The sequence below is a fragment of the Diospyros lotus genome, chromosome 13 (assembly GCF_014633365.1).
Source record: "Diospyros lotus cultivar Yz01 chromosome 13, ASM1463336v1, whole genome shotgun sequence".
In the NCBI taxonomy this organism is placed as follows: domain Eukaryota; kingdom Viridiplantae; phylum Streptophyta; class Magnoliopsida; order Ericales; family Ebenaceae; genus Diospyros; species Diospyros lotus.
Genome location: NC_068350.1, coordinates 33,403,208 through 33,424,150, shown reverse-complemented (window position 1 = coordinate 33,424,150; position 20,943 = coordinate 33,403,208). Strand labels below are relative to the sequence as shown.

The following is a 20,943-nucleotide window of genomic DNA, read 5'->3' as shown; positions in this document are numbered from 1 at the left end:
AGGCACAACATGCAACACTAGCAAGGCTAAAAAATTTATCGATCCATGGGTGCCCAAGCTCGAGCATGTTGAGTCATAAAAGCCCAAACCAACGAAACCAACTTGTAGAAGACCAATATGGCCAAACTGAGCTTGGAGTAGACCAATCCAATGAAAACCCAACAACGAGATAAAAAGAGTCACAATATTGAGTGACAAGCTTAGTAAAAATCTTTACTATCCCCCAATTGAAAGAATAGCTCAGCTCGAGGAGTAAGGGGGTAGGTGATGTGAGAATATTTAAAAGGTAAAAATTACCAAATTAGTTCTGAAGAACATTGTTAGGGCCTGCTCCTGGATTACTTGCTAACATAGGAAATCCGAGGGAAGCTCCATTCAAGATGGATACAGATACAAACATCACTTATCATTTGCCAAAGATTCTTTTCATTTCCATATTTGCTCACTATCAATAGGAGCCAAAATAAACATTATACATCATTCTTTATATCATAAACTCAGGTTTACAACCCATACATTTTAAAAATTAAAGGGTATCAAATCTTTAAATACAAAATGAAACCCTCTAATCATGCCCTTGAACTATACCCATGGATCTTCGAGATTGGGACATCTCTGTACACATCTATCCAAGACTTGCCCCAAATAAAAATCTTCCACTTACCTGGAATGACAAAGAAACAAAGGTGAGCCACAAGGCTCAACAAGCATATAGCAAAAGGGAGACATCAATAGGATAATATATGAAGGCATGAACCATTCAGAGCCAAGAAAAATCACAATCCCGACAACTAAACCTCATTTGAATCCATGCCTTCTATACTTGACAACCTCATCTCCCAAGAAAACACTTTTTTACTTTCTATCGAAATACATTTTTGAATTGAGCCATGAGGCCGGGCAAGTGTCTATAAACAATGAAAACTGGATATGACCAGACTTTTCCTGAATATCATGCATATCACGCCACATTTGGACACTTGCCAATCATAAAATCATAGAGGACACAAATCCATGCCTTCTTCATTAATCATGATTAAATTAATATATATATATATATAGGTCGTGCTTTCTTTTCTTACAACAATTCACACACTTTACCATGGAAGATAACATTCACCCACTTAGACCATAGCATAACGCCCTTTTATTAACATAATTTATGGTACAGAAATGGGTAATACACATATAAAACAATCACGTGGACACACCGCTTTTTGCAGATACATCGCCTTTTGCAGACGCGCCGCCCTTTTTTTAATATGGCACGTAATGTTATGCATCACAATTGTAAAACGCAATTACAACGAGTAACATTCACACACTTGATGCCATAGTGCAACGCACTTTATGAACATAACTTATAGCATAAGAAAATACATGATGCACACACAAAAACAAATGTGGACGAGCCGTCTTAGTAGGATATCCCCATTTCTTCTTTCTTGCGGACGAGCCGCCTCTCTTTTCACATTTCTCCCTTTATGGACGAACTGTCTTTCTTGCCATGGCATGCCTTGGGGATATCCACTTACTTTCTTCCACGTAAAATAATAAGTGCGCAAAGACAATATATATACATACATATGCATACACATTCCATCATCTTTACAACTTCACAACAACATGTCTAAAATCACTCACTAGGATTCTAGGCGCCACATCACATCATGATCATGCATATGACTTTATTCACATCTATTTATGGCAACCACATCAATTAAGGGCAATTATTCATATAGTGATAGAAATGCATCACCCATAAAACTACATGGGCATATCAACCAAAAACATCTCATAACAACATCATAATGATTATTTTTATACTTCCTCATGCGAGCCAATTATATTTTTATCTCATGAATCCCATGTATTTACATACATATATCTTCAAACACATCTTATCATTTTGGAGGATTGGGGGTATCAAAGGAAGCATTTAAAAATAATTTACTTTGACAATCTTACTTAATTTGATTTAAGAAAGGCCTTAACCAATTCAAATCATAACCAAAATATATGATATAATATATCAAATCGAATCCCTCAAAATCTAGTTTATGACACTTCAAACGAATTGCAAATCTGAGTTCTACATAAAAAATTATGGCCAAAACAGCGACACATGCGTAGAGTAGTCAAGTTGCGGCCAAGTCGACTCGACAATCGAGTCGACTTGGGCTGAGTCAACTTGGCCGAGAATGAAGAAAAATGGCCAAAAACCCACCGAAAACCCACAAAAAGGCCACCAAACACTTCAAAACTTCCATTCTAGCTTCCTAACCCATCAAAGTCATTCCTTAAAGGAAGAATGGGGTGAACAAACTCCAATGAAACCATCAACAAGACCCAATAAAGGCTTGGCATGACATACGGATCAAAGGAAAAAATGACAAAGATATACAACCGATACTGACATACTTTTTAAAAATCGAGGAAGAGAAACCATAAAACATTTCTTTACTACAACGAAAAAGAAAGCTTGCACAACCATTAAAAAAAATGAGTGCAAGAGAACTTGTCTTAAAAGAAAACCAAAGAAGCTCGCCCGGATGCCAAACAATCCATTATCTTGAAGCTTCAAATATAGTAAAAAAATGGAAGAAGAAGTAGAAGAAGAAGAAGAAGAAAGAGAAGGCACACGGGAGAGAGGAAAAGTGGGGAGAATGAGAGAAAGAGAGAAGACAAATGGGATGTGGTCTTCCAACTACCACCCCCACAAATGACCATTATGCCCTTCACATTACACACAATATAAAATATCCCATGCCCATTTTAGACTTTTGCCATTTTCTATTTTTCTTTCCAATTTTCTTTATTCAACCCCATTATGAAATTCCCTAATTGTCCTCACCTTTTTTAATAAAGCAAGGACCATTTGTTCACTTTGCATTGTACATTTTCTTTCTTCTTTTCTTTTAATCCACATAATACACAAAAAATATATATAATTCCATTTATTTAAAAACAAACATTATGCACATGGGCCCAAGCCCAACACATTCTTAGGCCCAATGGGCACTCTTTCAACTTGGGACACAACCCATTCCATTTCAATTAAACATATCACAACACACATGGGCTTAGGCTCAATTAAATAAAATGACCTACTTCTATTTTAGGCCCAAATAAAATAACACACAAACATATTTAATTCATTTTAAGCCCAATGGCCTCAACCCAATTCATTTCCAAATCTTTCTTCATTCTCTTGCTCCATCACATAATAATAATAATACACAAAAATATTAATCCACTTATATTATAATACCACAAAAATATTATTTCCTTTAATTCACTTCATTACCAACACATACAATATTTTCACAAATTAATAACTTAGTAAAGGCAAAATTCTAATGCCCGAAATAAAATATCAATAATGCTTAGACCCAACAACGAGTCGTTACAAACATCGAGTCACAACTAGCCACATGTCCTTATTGTCAAATAATAGGAAAGTAACACATGTCTCTTATATATCCAGCCCAAATCCTGATCTAAAGGATTAACCTGAATCTAACCTCCAAATCTCAATCCAAGCGAACTTGAGTTAGATATGATAAATCTATTTAGGTTTAAATTCAAATAAGAGATTTCATTATCTAATAATAATTAAATTCAGAAATCTTGAAGAAATCTCGAGAATAACTCCAAATATCTAATAATAGTCAAATTTTGAAATCTTGAGAAAAATCTTAAGAATCCTAATAAATCTCAAAAATAACTCCAAATATCTCGTCTCTTTCAGTCTATATAAAGGGATCTCTGTAGGTAAAATCTTTTGACTACGAGATTCAATATTTATATACATTCATTGATCATTTATTATACAAACTTAAGCCTACAAGGTTATAGTGGGAGAATCAACCCTGCCTTTTCTTATAAGTGCTCGAATTGAAACAAAACTATAGCGATCAGTCTATTTATTCCATCATCACTTTCTTTTTTCCTATATATAATTAATTAATTGCTCTAATATTGGTTGACATGCATATTAATTTGTTCTACATATTAATCAAGGAAGTGAAAATGATTTTGAACATTGTCGTTGATAACTGATAATTCTTATATTCTTGATTTTTTGATGATATCTAATATAAATAAAGAATTTTAACTAAAGAACCAAAAAAATTATATGATGGAACAAAAACATTAAAGAACAAACTGATTCAAATTAAATGTGAAATTACAATGAATTGATAATTTTAAAGAACCTTATTTGTTGATGGAACAAAGAATTAATTCAAAATGTCAAATATGTGGTTGACTATGAGCAATACATAGGGATGGCAATGGAGAAGGTGTAGACCCAAAGAAAATATTGATGTTTTATCTAAGTGCTTCTAGTCTGCACAAGATTTCCTTTTTCGATTTGGTAATGGTAGATTGACACTCAATTTTGATATTTATAATGACATTAATTTGATATTAATTATTGATTTATTATCAATTTTTTGTTGTTCCTAATTTGTAGTATCATGCTATTTAATAAAAATTTAAGTCAAGTTGAGTCAGTCAACTTGTTAGTGGAATGAGCCAAACTTAGACTCAACTCATTAACCAAACCAAGGGTCAGGCTAGGTCGACTCATCAAGCTCCCAAGTTAAAGTTAAACAAAGTGGAAACTTGCAAAATTTAATGGGTTAAGCCCAAGATAAGTCTACCATTAGATTGACCTATTTTTTAAAATAATTTTAAAAAATATATATTTATTTAATTAATGCAAAGATATGCAAATTTTTTAAGAATGCAAATTCTACTTATAGAACAAAAATTTAGACTATAGAAGTTAAAAGTCTAAAAATTAAAACTTTAAGAGTTTCTAATTCCACCTTTAAAAGTAGTATTAGATTTTATAAATATTTAAAAGTTATAAAAATTATTTCATATTTTAAATTTTATATTTGTTTATATATTCAAAATTTTAAAAATAATTATGACTTTATATATATATATGAGATATAAATATTCTTGTAAAAACGTGTCAAATTGTGTATGAGATATAAATTATTTGGGATTCATTAATTGTCATTATGAATTTGTACCATTATCTATATAATTTTTAAAGTATCGGGTTTATGATTTATAATTTTATTTTTATAGAAAATCAAAATTCAATGAGGGAGCTAAGTCCCTTGATCCGTTTGACATCTCTAGTTTCTTATATATGTATTTATTTAATTAATAAAAAGTAAATAATTATAATTCAACATTGATCCTATCATTGACCCTTGATTTGTTTTCATTTCTAGTTCCAAGCTTTCGGCTCAAACTGTCAAACCCTCCTTATAAGCTACGATTCACCCACTTAGGCTAATGGGTTAGACATGTAAGTCTAGGTCAAAACTCAAGCCTTGGCCTCTTGTTGCATGGATCTAGATTTGAACACGTAATCTTGTGGCATCCAATTTCTCGAACGTATGCGGAGAATCATTTGTGCTATCTTAAAGGTTGCAAAAACTTAAGATAGCTATTATGAGAAAGGATGTTATTAGTCGAAAAACTTAAAATATAGGCACTACCCTATATAAAGCGTGGAGAGGTGATATGATATCTCAAATATATTTTAGTACAATTTGTTTAGATATTTTGAATAACTAATGTCTTAACTCTATCATATTAGAATTATTTTTCATGTTGGCAAATTAAACTATGGATGTTTTTTGGTAGATGGGCTAACATGTACATCTTACCTCTCTAGGTTTATAAATTAAAGTTCACATTGATAACTTGTGGACGATAAGTTGCTCTGTTAATTTTTAATTCGATAATATTATAAAAATATTATAATATTAGAAATTCAAGTATATAATTAATAAAAAGTTAAAAGTTTGTTATATAATTGATACATAGTCAAAGTTTAGAATTCTTTTTGTAATTTACCCAAAAAGGTTGGATCAATGCTTTCTTTTCTTTTTTTTTTGGATACACAAAAGGTGATTTATTTATTTATTGTTGAATAAAAGAAGAAGTTGGGTGAGCAACATAACAACTCTTTTTAGATGTGATCATGGGAGCCCTTTCGATTTAGTCATAACTATTTGTCGTGAAGACAGACTCCAACCCCGACTATCATTACAATGTAATAGGGTCAGACTTTACATCTATCACTTGTATTTTGATCCCCAACTCAGACTAGACTGCCACTAAAAGTGTGACAAAAGGTACTTTATAATTTCAATTGCAAAGGCATGTTTGATTACTAGGCCTATCAATTCTGCTTTTATTGAGGGACTTGTGGGATTTTCCAATTTGGCAATAAAACCATGTGCTTGTAAGATACCGAAATTTGAGAAGAAAATGGCTTAATTCAAGGGATCAAATGCAGAGCGGACAGAAGAGGGCTGGCAGTGTGGAGACACCACCACAGAAGCAGGCATGTCAGTGGGTGCACGTGGGATATGATCTTAAGCTGCATCAAACTTGTTCAGGATGGACCTAAAGGACTATCATTTATCAAAGTATCAATTGAGACATGATTTCATCACTTTTTTGTATTTTTTTTTAATAAATCTGTATTCATTTCATATTGTAAACTTGCTGATTGAAATAATGATTCATAGAAATTGAATAAGCTATTCTCATTTACCTCTATATATCTACATATTAAAATGGAAATTTTTTCATTTTTTTGTAATATATATATATATATTTCCATCTATCTTTAATTTACTACTTCTTCAAAATTTAATAAAAAGACATTTTAGGTGTTCATTTCAATTTTGTATGGGCAAACGTGCAGATACACTTGCCTTTTCAAGAAAGTCAATTCATTTAAGTTCTCCGATAATTAACATATGTCGGTATTAGAATGAAAACTTAAATTCAAATCTTGAAATATTTATGTCAAATTGGGAGGATTTGATCTCACATCCTCATCATCAAGTCTGGACAATCATTTCGAAATTGGTGGTATATAAGTCTGGAGATCTCAAAACTCACTTTGAGTACCCCATCTCCATTTTTCCTATCAAAGACAAGAACTCATTTTAGAGTAAAGTATTTGATCTGAATTTCATGTCACCTCTTGTCTTTACAAAGTCATATTCATTTTTTCCTTTACTAACTTGAACATTGAAAGCTAAATTAGGGACCCTACCCAATCCCATCTCCTCAAAACGAGAATACGTGTTTCTTTTGTAAGTATAATTTTTGAGGTGTCGACCACAAGATATGAATTTTCATGTTAAGATCCTAAGGCAAGGTGGAGTGATTGTCCTCCAAAAACATCATCGGTATCGTATAAACCTTTGTGGCAATAATCAACGAATTTTGTTGAATTTTCATATCCTAGAGTTTTCCCTTTTAAAAAAGCACACCAAATCAAATCAAAGAACATATATATTTTAGGTCCCATTCAATTTGAGAAATCATTTTTTAAATTTACAAATCTTATGTTGGACTAGCCAAGTATCAAGTATTAATAAGAAGAATCAAATATTATATATACCTATATATATATTGAATTTTTAAAATCATTTATTTAGCATTAGAATGTAATTTTTATTAAATTAGTATCGAATACTATCTGAACCTAAGTTAAATAAGACTCGTTAATTATCGAGTCTTTAATAAAAATTTATATATTTTGGGGTACATTTCTCTATTATATTCTTTAATAAAAAAATTATATATATATATATATATAAATTTGTATATGGTGGGGCTCAATCAGTAGTCGAAGTGGCAAGCAGTGGCTTACAGGGCTTACATGTGCCCCGTTGCCGTTGCGGCAGTCTAGAAACAACCTTCGCCACCTCTCTCTCTCTCAACGAACGCGCGCATGAAACAGTGACCTCCGCCGCTCTGCCCCGATCCAATCAAGGATCAACCGGCACCGTTGCCAACCGAGGTAAGAAAATGTGAAAGGAATGAAACGTAATTGGGAGTCTCTCTTTCTGTTTCCTTCCGTTTTTCTCTCTCGTTTCACATGTTCTTCGTTAAATCCCTGTTTCTTTGTTTATATATGTCTTCTTCAGTTTGTCTGTTGTTTAGGTTATCTTTTGTTGTGGGGTAGGTGTGACACTAGCTTTGCTTTAGTGCCCATTACGGATAATCAATGATAGCTCTGCTTTGCATGGTATGTCTTTCTAGAACTTATGAAAGCAGACAAGTGTTGCAGAAAAGGCAAAGAGAGGACCATACTTGAGTTTTATTTTCTCTTGTATTTCAGGAAAACTATTTGAATTACCCAGTTGATTGGCTTTTCTTGGAGGCAGTCAATATTCAAACTGATTTTGCGTTTTGCCTTTAAATCTCATTTCTTTTTGCCATTTGATATATCTTCTTATCGGTCTCTTTCTCCCATGTATGTAGAATAAAGGGGCTTTGATTGTTAGCTTTTTGAATCGGATGCAATGGGAATCGTGAGAAGTAGTGATTCTGGTTATTCGCGTTGGGAATGGTCGAGGCAGTACATGAACAGCAGCCACAGGATTGGCAATTTGAAAGAAATGGTAAGCCTCGCATTGGGGTTAGTGAGCGTCATTAGTTGGGCTGTAGCTGAGATTCCTCAAATCATCACCAACTACAAGCAAAAGTCTGCTGAAGGCATCTCCCTCGCCTTCCTCCTCACTTGGATTATCGGGTAATTTTAATTATGTCATCGCCGATTATTTTCGGCCCTCTGTATACCACCTTTCAACTATTGCGCCTTATTTTACATTTATTATTACCTTTTCTTCCCCTGAAAATTTAAGTGTGCTTGTTCTTCTTTGTTGGTTTTCATTTTTGTTTTTTTGCCTTTCATCTTTTTAGCTCTAGTTGTTGTGGGATTAAGGCTGCTGATACTTGTTTGGTCTAAATGATATGATTTTTTTTTTTTTTTTACCTTCCAAGGATAGATAAGGGCCTCAAAATTATTATTATTTTTTTCCAATTTTGTGTTTTCTCTCCTTCCTCAAAAGTACAAGGTTCTAGTAGATTCTAATGGTACTTGTACAAGGTCATAGTATGGTTTTAGCATACTATGGGAGTAAGCTCGGGAAGCTCCACATGGCATGACATACCACGAGCATCCAGGGACAGTGAAAGATCTCCTATTATTTAGCTAAGTTTCATGAGCTGAGTCTTATGAGGTGATTCACAGCACCCTCTTTTTCTCCCTCTCTAGTCTATCCTCAACATTGACTGTTTCTTAGGACTAACACACGTAGTGCCTTGATATAACTTATAGCCTCTCTCTTTTAACTCCCCAAAACAAACCTCTTTGGCACACTCTCTCGGTGTACCTCCTTGGCATATAATCAATAAATCGGCATAGTGTGGACCTCATAAAAAATTCTTCTCAAACAGCACTTCCAGAGAATTTCTCTGATCAATTCCCTTGAGTACACAGCCTTAGTGAACTACTTGGCTACGGTGCCTTGAGCAACTTCAATCTAAGGTAGAGTTTAGAGGTCATCGCCCCTCCGTTGAGACTTGAGATTCTTGATGACTTGTGGATTGGAAGTTAGAACCAAGGTTTTTGTCAGGGTGCCCTCGCCCTTCTTGGTTTAGCACTGGGATGGAATCCATCCTTGGCTGGGCCTGGGCATCCAGACAGAAAGACTAAAAAGACAAAATATGTTTTTCCCGTACAAAGTTGCTGTCCCTGGAGGTGACACATCTGCCACTCAATGACAGTTACAACTCCACAAGTATTAGGGCTACCAAAAGTTTTATCAGTTTAAGAAGGTATTGCACCACGTTCCTGTTTGTCTTATCTGACAGCCAAGAAAATGGTGCCACTTGTTCATATCAGGACCTCTTATCTCAAACTAGAGTATTAGGTAAATCTTCTTGAGCCTTAGAAAGGGCCTTACGCTTTTGGTACAGGATGCTGATTGTGATCATATTTTAGGCTTTCACTTTGATTCCAATTCTTGGTGTTTTATCTGATTTAGCATCCTTGTTATCGACTTCAGCATCCTTGTTATCGACTTCACCATTGGAAATTCATTCCCTTACTGTCACCTCAAACCTCAAACCTCTAAATCTGTCTCTGTGGCTGTCTTGTTTCTTGTTCTTCATCTCTCGGGGGGTTTTTGGGCACACCAATGGCTATCATAGTTTCCTTGATTTGCTCAACTTAATATAAGCATCTTTTCAACACTCCACTACATTCTTTTCATGCCTCTTTTGTTTCTCCTTGCGAGATGTGATTCTAAATCGCCATGCTGTATTAAGCAGGTTAATTGCGTTATTTCTCTACTTTTTTTTTTTAATAATTCTGTTAACATTTTTCTATTAATTTTAATCAACTTGTTTAATTTGTGGATATTGAACTAAAGTTAAAAGGTGTTTCTTAGTTAACCTAATACATTGCATGACATTTATTATTTATGACCAAAGATAATATTTTTACTGTAAAAAAAGTGATTTTGATTTTTGGACACCCTTTAATTGTTTAACTATGCAGTAAGGATCTTGGCTTGAGGGTATATATGTGTATGAATTTTCATGATAATGGGAGATTGCTAAAAGATAAGTTCTAAATATTAGAATAGAGATGACCACTTGAGATATTAGCATCCAATTCATGCAATAGTAGGGGATATAATGGGGGATTTTGAAATGTGAAGACATAGAAGATTAGATAAGCTATTCTATGTTTAATTCTCATTTTGATTATATCCTTAGGTCTTGTCTGGAGTATATCTGCCAAACAATTCTGTGTGACTCAGAAAATTTTTGGCGTTTCACTTCATAGTTTTATTGAATTAATTTTCATTTTTTACTTTTATCCCTTCTGTTTTCTTGAGTTGTGATTGTTGTTTATATCTTCTGCAGAGATCTTTTCAACTTTTTTGGCTGCATGCTGGAACCAGCTACTGTGAGTGGTTATTATATCTCTCAATTACTATTGAAGTTTTTCTTTTTCACAATGCTTTGTGTTTAGTATAGGATCTAAAAAAAATTATCATTCTTTATGATGCTATATTATGGTTATGTTTCAATGTTAAAGGGGTTTTGGTTTGGTATGTAAAAATTTTGGAAATTAAGACCAAAGGTTCTGGAAGGCTGTTTCAGGAATGGAGTAAGAAGCTTTGATAGAAAAAGTTTAATGAATATGAAATTTGTGTGCCTTAGGTTGCTATGATTGAACATTTGAAGAAAGATTGAGCCATCAAATTAAAATTTCTGAGCTGGAAAAAGTGGTCTTAATTGTCCAGGAGTGACAGAAAAATCTAGAGGTTACAACTAGGACCATTTATGCACTAGTGATAGTTGTACTGCAGTCCCAAAAGGACTTCAGAACATATTCTCTGAATGATCTCTATTGAAATTGGAAAGTACATAGGCAATATAGGCTGATTGGAATATGCTACTCCAACTAGACTTGTTTGAAACCTTGACATCTTTAAAATTCATTTAACCAACATAAAGCTCAAATAAGATTGCATGATTCTACACAATGGCATCTGTAATGTAGGTGTTGCTTCTGCCTGATGGCATACAGTACAGTTTATTAATTGAATCCTTTATTCTTGCTTTTGCAGCTTCCAACACAATTCTACATGGCATTGGTAAATCTTGCTTTTTTAGCTAATATATAAATTTTCTAGTTCCATTTTTAAAATATTTGTCCCTTGTAACTACTTGACTACCATGATGGTTCACAGTTATTCACAATTACTTCCCTGGTTCTTGCTGGTCAAGCTATATACTATGGTCACATCTATCATCGCCTAAAGTTCAGACAAAGCTGCAAGGTTGGGATTGGAAATCTCTTTATGTATCTGGAAACTTTTTTTTTCATTAATATATTGGTTGATTTTCTTTGGATTGGGAGATCTTAGAAATCGAACCTAATCAGAAATAATCATTTAATGTGGAATAATGGCAGAAAATTTCATCCTCAATGAGCTCCCCTAGGGTTTCAAATGGATTGAGCCTGGGGACTATTAACTTTTGAATTGGAATTAGGAATTCGAACGGGTTCAACCTGAGTTGTAACAATATCAATTGGAAGTAGAACCATGTATATGCTGTAACTTTTACTGGAGAACAGAATGGAGAAATAAACCTGGCAGCTGCCATGGGAAGATTTTTTATATAGAATGGAGGGAAAAAAGAGCACTGGGGGGGATAATGTTTCAATGAAATGTGTTACTATTTCATCTGAAGGGTCACATCCAAATTTATGGAAGACCATTTACTCACATAGACTGAGAAAAAACTACAATTCACAAGAAGTCATACAGCATCTAGCACCAGTCTTGTTGGTTAGCCAAAAATTTTATTGTAAAATTCTTTTGCGAAATACCATCGCAATCTATAAAACCCAGTAAATCTTATTAGACAGCCAAAAAGCATTGAGACTGACATGGGACACTACAATGGCATGGTAATTCTCAAAAACACTAAGACACAACACTGCAGGGCCTTACCAAATAATGAACTATATACACTATGCCTGTATATAAATAACTCACTTTTTGTGTTAGTAGGCAATAAGTATTTTTATTAAAATGTTTTAATATATTTAGAAATTCTGTTCATAAATATGGCAAAAGTTTTGGAATCCAAAATTCTTGAAATTGAAACATATAAAGGAAGTGGGACTATTAAATGTAAATTCACATTATATCTATTTTATAATTGACTTTCAACTTAACATTTTGAACTTATAATGTGGTTTTAGTTTGTTTAATCATTGGACATGGAGGATCTTATGATGGACATAGGTGTTACATAGTGCCTGGCTGTAAAAGGAATTACAAAATAATAAGTCTTTGGATAGACAAGCATTTGGAATGTCCACCGAGTGATGGTCTCTGACACAAGGCACCTTCATAGAAGCATCTATGATTCTTAGCTAGATAAGGGCTATTTCTCCTAGGGTGATTTAATGCATCGTTTAACTCAACCTTAAGTTTTCTACCTTCTTCATCACAAAAATAGGCAGAGAAAGTTGACCTTGTTGACATCCCATTGTGGGACTTCATTGAAGAATCACCTTCTCGCCAATAGGGACATTATGGGAGGTCCAGACTTTGTTGAGAATGATTAACTGCTTGATCATAGAAATTGTTAACCACGTGAGACAAAATTGACATGAAAGTGACAGAGCTACCAATATGGGATGCCATGACTCTGTTTTCAGTCAAATGAGTGGGCTAGAGTGAAAAAGTTGGAGGGAATGAGTTGTAGGCCACAGTTAAGGAAATTGGTAGAGTGAAGCATTAGAATTTGGCATTAGTAGGAAAATCATCATCTCCATGCATCTGCTTCCTCTGTTATGAAACACATTATCAGTGGCTAAGATCCTCTTCCAGACTTAGGATATTAACCAGATGATTTGTTGTGATTGTGTCTTTTAAGAAATGAAAGGTTGCGCTGGGGCTGGATGGCTGTGATCATGAAATAAGCAGGTCTCTTTAAGCTGCCCAATCTTGCAAGCCAACTTCAACTGTGTAGTATCTTGAATCTTGTTTTATAGCAGGATCAATTCAGAAGATCATCTGTTACAGAAAGCACTGCACTTTGGTCTCCACAGGAATTTGGATAGGAATAAATGTGAATATTAATGACACTAGATTAATGAGGAAGGATGGTTAGTTGTATTGACCTATGCATCTCAGCATAGTAGAAATTCAAGACTCATAGGTATGGCAATAATTCTGACAGCTTGAGGGGTACCATTTGCTAACCTTGGCTCCTCTCATCAATGGAAGGGAGAGGAAAAACCAAGTTCATTTGAGCAAATTCATGCTCCTTACTTTGTCTCAACTAGCACTCCTTTGGAATCACCCTGCTACCACTAGACCAACTTGCTTTGCTTCTATATAAAATTATATGTTCATTTCAGACCGTCTTATCTAAAATAAATTCATACTTCGGTAACAGTTCTCTCTCTTTCTTGATTAGGATAAAGCTTAAGAGTATATTTGCTGGAGGAAATTTAAGGAACTTCTTAGGTCTTACTTTGGAGGCACGTAAGAAAGTCAATTTCCATTTCATTGTAAATAGAAATTTGCTTAAAGTGGATGTGATGTGGACTCCAATACCTTTGTTGGCTGCAGCCAAGACCTTTAAACAACAACAACAACAATCACAAACCTTAATCCCACTTAGGTGTGTACATAAATTCTAGTTCTCCTACCATCTTTATCTATGGCCATATCCTCGGTATGGCCATTATACTACATCATGTTCAAGGGTTTCCCACCAAGTGCGTCTATCGGTTTTCTTCTCACATGTCTAAGCTATCTTAATCTTGACTCCCACATCTTGTCTTCAATAGACGCCATCGCAACCTTATTATGTATGATTTCGTTTTTCATTTTGTCTTTTCTTGTAGAGTCTCACATCCATCGTAACATATAGAAAATCTCAACTATATTCATATTTTGCACATTTTCTTAACTTCCCACAGCCCACCTCTAAACACATTTAGAAAATCTGGGAAGCTGTTGTTTCAGATTCATCAACCTGTATTTGTTCTTCATCTACAAATCCTACACCCTTTCATCTATTCTCCAAAATACAGATTCCTGCATGCCATTTGAAATGTTTTTCCACCATAAAACATTTCATGTAACTGAAATATTTTGACTTCCAAGTATTCAAAGGTGTCCTACATCAACAAATTCCTTGTCTGCTGGAAAACCTTTCCCCACAATTGCTTTTCTCAGGATATGTTTTGATATTATTGCATAAAAGGCTAGAGCATCTCTGTTGATAGTTTCTTTTAATCTATGAGGTTGTGAATGTTGTGGTCTTCTAGTAGAGAGAGCCTTAGGCTAGACTGTAATTTAAACTCATTCAGCTTTAGTGCTTTAGATATAGGACAAATCAGCACTATATGAACCTCTGACATAACTGTTGCATTCACTCATTCTGCTATTTGTACTTTGTGCAGCTCAAGTTTCTCATATTTTACTCTTATATACATGTAATATATGTCTGTATTTTGACTGCATTTAATTTCCATTCTCAATTTGAATCCATCCAGACTGAGGCAGAACAAAAGAAAAGACCATGCAGCAGTGCTGTTTCCCAGAAACAAAACGACGATGGAGAAGGATGGGGAAATGCCACCAATGCCCTTGAGTCAAGAGTTGCTATGAGTTCACCTATTCCTCTTCCAACTCATTCTTCTACTAGTTCCCCTGAAAGAGAGCTATACTACACGTATTCATTCATGCCCTTGAAGTTATTTACTTATTTGTTATTTTACTCACTGTTCACGATTTAACTGACGGATTTTTCTAGATTTGTACTTCTTTGTTAGAAACTGCAACCCTTAATACAGAAAAAGCTATGGAACATTTTGAATGTTTATCATGACATTTTTTGTTTGGTCTGACAAATAAGAATTTGGTATATGTGTTTAGAATGGCCCTTAATTTAACAATTTCTTGTGTTCTTGAGAAGTGAGGTCCTACGGCCACTAACAAGGAAGCCTGATGAGACATTGACACATTTGATGGTGATTTTCAAAAATTGTATGCATCCAACTTATTGGTATAGGTTTGTGACAAGTTCAAGACACCTTCCAGTGGTGTTCATGCTTGGATTATGCCATTTTAGTTGCCTAGAATACAAAATCATTTTTTATGTTCTGTGACTCAGTTGAGGGACAGTTGAAACTTAATTGAGCCTTCAGACTGACTCCTTGTCTTAAATGAGAACATTGATTAGTATAGAGCTAGAGTTTTAGCAATATATTCAGACTATGCATTTTCCTAGCCTCCCAGGGGTGCAGATGGGTTGGTTTGGTTATATGCTTAATCTAGAACTAACCTGATATTGATCAGTTCTCACAATTGAAAACTAGAATCAAACTGTAGGCTCTCCTAAACCTGTCAAAAAAATGAAGATTGGTTCCAAACCATGGTTTAATGATTTGTTCATATCACTATTATTATAATAGCCCATAATGATTTCTTCCCCCCCCCCTCCCTTCTCTCTTCTTAGAGAGAGGGGATTAAAAGGATCAATGTCCTGGCCCATACAAGTAGAAGGCTTGTGGCTTGAGGGCTGATTGGTGTTGCCTCCTTTTATAAAGACACATAAGCATGAGAAATTTCTTTTTGCTATATTGGACAGACATTACTTGTTGTATGATCTTTTATTTCAACACTGTGATCTCTCTCTCTCTCTCTCTCCATGTGTATATACGTTCTTATATAAATATGAACTGTTTTCAGCCACTAGACACTTCGCCACACAAAGCAAGTTAAGGCATAAGAACCATAAGAGATCTTGCCGTTCATTTTGTACTAGTCTTTAATGTGGCTGAAGCATGGTTTCCAAGGCATAGAAACAGATCAGCACAGGAAACAGGATAACATTTGAGTACATGCATGCTACCTTTTTGCCAAATAGCTTTTTGCAGATCTTACAATGACATCATGGATCATATCAGGAAGCCAGTTTGTGTATTACCTTTGTTTCAGGCATTAGGAGTTCAGTTCATTGCACTTGATCCTGTTGCAGGGTTCATGCCAGCAGGAGGTGCCAATATTACTTTTAGTTTAGAATTTGGTTTATTATTGAACCCAAACTTTATCATGCTTCTGGCTAACCACACTTTATGATGCTGCATAGTCTAACCAGCACCACTTCTGGAAATGAAGGCTGTTGCAATCTAAAAAAAGGTTATACAGGCACCCCAAGAATATGTTATCTCTTCTCTGTGGGAGAGACAAAAGAACTTGAACTGAACAATCACTCAGATCACTCAGATATGAACAAGAAAATCAGATCTGACTCTGGTAACCCCAGATCTATATATATATGCCAGCCTTGCTTCTTGTCATACTCATCCCGCATTGGCAGTAGGGCTTTGTGAGAAGAGAGAATTGGCTAAATGCCTGGGAGCAAGAGTCTCAGTTTAATCTATAATTGTAGTAATATGGAACATATTTACAGCAGAAAAAATTAGGCTTGAAATGCAGCCTATACATCAACCTGTAAATTAGTTTATCAAATCAGCTATACATCAGCCTATAAATCTGTCTATCAAATCAGCCTATAAGTCAACTAAAATCGGCTAGGTCAACTATACGATAATTATAATATTTAACTTGCTCTCTCAAGCTGGATCATACATGTCATATGCACCCAACTTGTTACATATGTAAGTTATCCTCGGTCCATGGAGGGATATAGTGAAGATATCAGCTAGTTGGTCATTGGAGTTCACAAATAGAGTAGCAATAAAGAACCTTTTCTCTAACGAAGTGATAGTCTATTTCTATGTGCTTGGTCCTTTCATGAAAAACTGGATTAGAAGTGATCTAAAGAGTTTCCTGATTATCACATATCAACTTCATTTGCCTGATGTCTCCAAATTTTAGTTCTCGGAGTTATTGCTTCAACCATATAAGTTTACAGGTTGCTACAACCAAAGATCAATATTTAGCCTCTGCACTAGACCTGACAACCATATTTTGTTTTTTACTTTTCTATGATATTAAGTTGCCTCCATCAAGGACACAATACCCCTAAGTGGAGCGTTTATTCAATGGTGATCCTGCCTAATCAACACTTGAGTAACCAACAAATTGAGTGTGCCCTTTATCTTCATACAATAGGCCCTTACTCAGTGCACTTTTGTTGTATCTCAAGATGTGATTCACAACATTCCAATGACTATCAAAAGGGAAGTCTAGATATTGATTAACAACACTCGCAAAGGAAATGTCAGGTTAGGTTATTGTGAGATAATTCAATTTCCCAACAAGTTTGCGATACCTACCAGGGTCTTGTAATGACTCCCCTTGTATTGGTAGGAGTTTGAGGTTTGGATCCATCGGAGTATCAATAGGCTTAGTGTCCATCATGCCTTATCTCTTTCTCTTCCAGTATGTCTAAGGCGTACTTTCTTTGTGAAATGGCAATACTAGCTCTCGGTTAGGCCACCTCAATACCCAAAAATACTTCAGTTTACAAGTAATTGGTTTGAAAGTGATGAACAAAGTGTTGTTTTAGCTTTTGGATGCCTTCTTAGTCACTATAAGTAACAATGATATCATCTACATAAATCACTAGATAAATGGAAAGGTTGGGCAAAGAGTGGTGATAAAATATTGAGTGATTAGCTTCACTGTGAGTCATGCCAAGCTGTTGTACAACATAGTTGAATTGTCCAAACCAAGGCAATGTAGATTGTTTTAGGCCATAGAGAGATCTGAATAGTCGACATACCAATCCAGACTCCCTTGAGCAACAAAACCTAGAGGTTACTCTATATAAACCTCTTCCTATAAGTCACTACAAAGGAAGGCATTTTTAACATCCAACTAATGGAGAGGCTAGTAGCGAATGGTAGCTACGATGAGAAAGAACAAAAGCAATCTTGGCCACTAGTGAGAAAGTATCTTCATAATCAAGGCCAAAGATTTTGGTATACCCCTTAGCAACCATGTGAGCTTTGAGGTTGTGAGAGTGATTGGGAGAGAAAACTTTAGAAATTAGCCTCTCAATTCTATTATTTATAGGATAATTACAATCAATGATGGAGCTAATCATGGAGATAATTATAGATATGGGGATAATTACAACCTAACTAATCATCCTAATTATCATCTAATCATCAGTTGACTATATACACATTCTACACATGGAAGAGAATAAATCTCACACTCCCCCTTAAGCTGGAGCATATATATCATATGCGTCAAGTTTGTTGCAAATGTAGTTTATCCAAGGATCCTTGAGTGAATTTGTGAAGGCATTTGCTAGTTGATCATTGGAGCTGATAAACTCAATGACAATAACACTTTTAGCTAGTTTTTCTTTGATAAAGTGACAGTTAATCTCAATATGCTTGGTCCTTTCATAAAATACTGGATTTGAGGCGATAGGGAGTGCAGCCTGATTGTCACACACAAGTTTCATGAGAGATGCTCCACACAACTTTAGTTCTTGAAGAAGTTGCCTGGGACATATAAGTTCACATGTTGCATTAGACATGGCTTGGTACTTTGCTTCGACACTCGACCTTGCTACCACATTTTGATTTTTGCTTTTCCAAGAAATCAAATTACCTCTAATTAGAACGCAGTACCCTGAAGTAGATCTCCAATTAGAGGGAGATCTTACCCAATCAACATCTTAATAGCACCAAATCTTTGAATATCCCCTATCCTCGTAGAGCAATCCTTTCCCTGGTGCACTCTTGATATACTTCAGAATACAAAGAATAACATCCCAGTGAGAGTCGCATGGGGAGTTGAGAAATTAACTAACCACACTCATAGTGAAAGAGATTTCTGGTCTTGTTACTATGAGATAATTTAGCTTTCCCACTAGTCTCTAATATCTCCCAGGGTTTAACAATGGCTCCCCCTGTCCGGGTAGGAGTTTAATATTAGGATCCATTGGAGTGTCGACTGGTTTGGAATCTAATAGACCAGTTTCTTCCAGGATATGCAATGTGTACTTTCTCTGTGATATAGAAATAGCATCTCTCAACTGAGCCACCTTAATACCCAAGAAGTATCTAAGTTGCCCCATATCTTTTATCTAAAAATGTTTGAACAGGTGTTCCTTTAGCTACTATATGCCTACCTGAACACTCCCAGTGATGATAATGTCATTTTCATAAACCACGAGGTAGATACATTATTGCGATGGACGAGGTAGATACATTATTGCGATGGTGAGTGTCGTTAGAACACAGAATGATCGGCTTCACTTCGGGTCATTCCAAAGGCTTGAACCACAATACTAAACCGGCTAAACCATGCTCGCAGAGATTGTTTCAATCCATAACCCATAAGTCTTAAGATTGGAACCTAGCTCTGATACCATGTGAGAGTGATTGAGAGAGAAAACTTAAGAGATTAGCCTCTCAATTTTATTATTTATAGGATAATTACAATCAATGATGGAGCTAATCATGGAGATAATTACATATATGGGGATAATTACAACCCAACTAATTACCCTAATTATCATCTAATCATCAATTGACTATATACTCATTCTATACATGGAAGAGAATAAATCACATAAATCTCACAAAAGTTAACAATTTGACTAGTAGGGCCTACCTTCACGGTAGAGATCTAGTGACAATCAATGCAGATTTCCTAGGTGGTAGCAGAACTAGTTCCCAAGTACTACTAGAGTGTAAAACAACCATTTCATATAGCATTGTCTGATGCCACCTAGGATGGGAAAGAGCTTCACTTGTAGTTTAAGGAATGGAAAAGAACACAAGGACAATACAAATTGCATAATAGGGTGAAGATAAACGATGATCGCTAGGAAAATTATAGATGGGATGAGGATTATGTGTGGAACGAGTACCTTTTCAAATGGAAAGGGGAGGGCTTGCATCATGAACTGTGGCAGGGGAAACCATTGGATATGGTGTGAGTCATCAAGAACAGGTGAAGGGTTGTTATTTGGTTTAGGTATAAATAGAGGTCAGCGATGAAATGTGGGGAGTGGAGGAGGTGAAGTAAGGGAAGAAGTGGCTTTAGATGGGTAGACAAGGATATTGCTAATATATGAGACTGGAAGGACTTCAAAGATATTGTGGTGCGTAGTAGAGGTATCGGAGAAGGTGGAGTTGATCTTAAAGAAGGTGACATCAATAGAAATAAAAAACGGTCGAGATTTGGAGAATAACACCGGTGTGAAAACTGGAAGAATTTCTCTTATATATTGCTTTGTACAAATGGGGTAAATATATACAAGAAGAAGAATTTAATCAAATCCTTACCAGATTGGACTCCTAAGAATCATCAATCAATCTCCTAAGATTAATCGATTAGCAAATAAGAAAACTAATTAAAATCAAATAACTAAAAAATCTTCCTAGTTGTACATATTGTAAAGAATTAAATGCTGAGAAGTAATAGATGTCCACATTCCCCGTTAAGCTGGGGCAAAGATATTATGCATCCCAAGCTTGGAACTTAGATCTTCGAAGCATTTTCGTGGAAATGCTTTCATTAGGATATTTGCAACTTGAGAACTCATTGGTGTGTAAACTGG

At 35.1% G+C, this 20,943-nt stretch overlaps 1 protein-coding gene across 5 annotated transcripts in view; it reads left to right on the top strand.

Moving 5' to 3' along the window:
- Positions 1-7,695: 7,695 nt before the first annotated feature.
- Positions 7,696-20,943, top strand: part of LOC127788996 (probable vacuolar amino acid transporter YPQ3) — a 56,384-nt gene continuing 43,136 nt past the window's right edge. For all 5 annotated transcript variants that reach the window (XM_052317719.1, XM_052317721.1, XM_052317718.1 and 2 more), the window contains exons 1-6: positions 7,696-7,855; positions 8,320-8,590; positions 10,774-10,816; positions 11,484-11,510; positions 11,607-11,696; positions 14,942-15,120. In XM_052317719.1, coding sequence (XP_052173679.1) covers positions 8,361-8,590; positions 10,774-10,816; positions 11,484-11,510; positions 11,607-11,696; positions 14,942-15,120 — 569 coding nt within the window. In that variant the 5' untranslated portion in view covers positions 7,696-7,855; positions 8,320-8,360. The remainder of the gene's footprint in view (positions 7,856-8,319; positions 8,591-10,773; positions 10,817-11,483; positions 11,511-11,606; positions 11,697-14,941; positions 15,121-20,943) is intronic.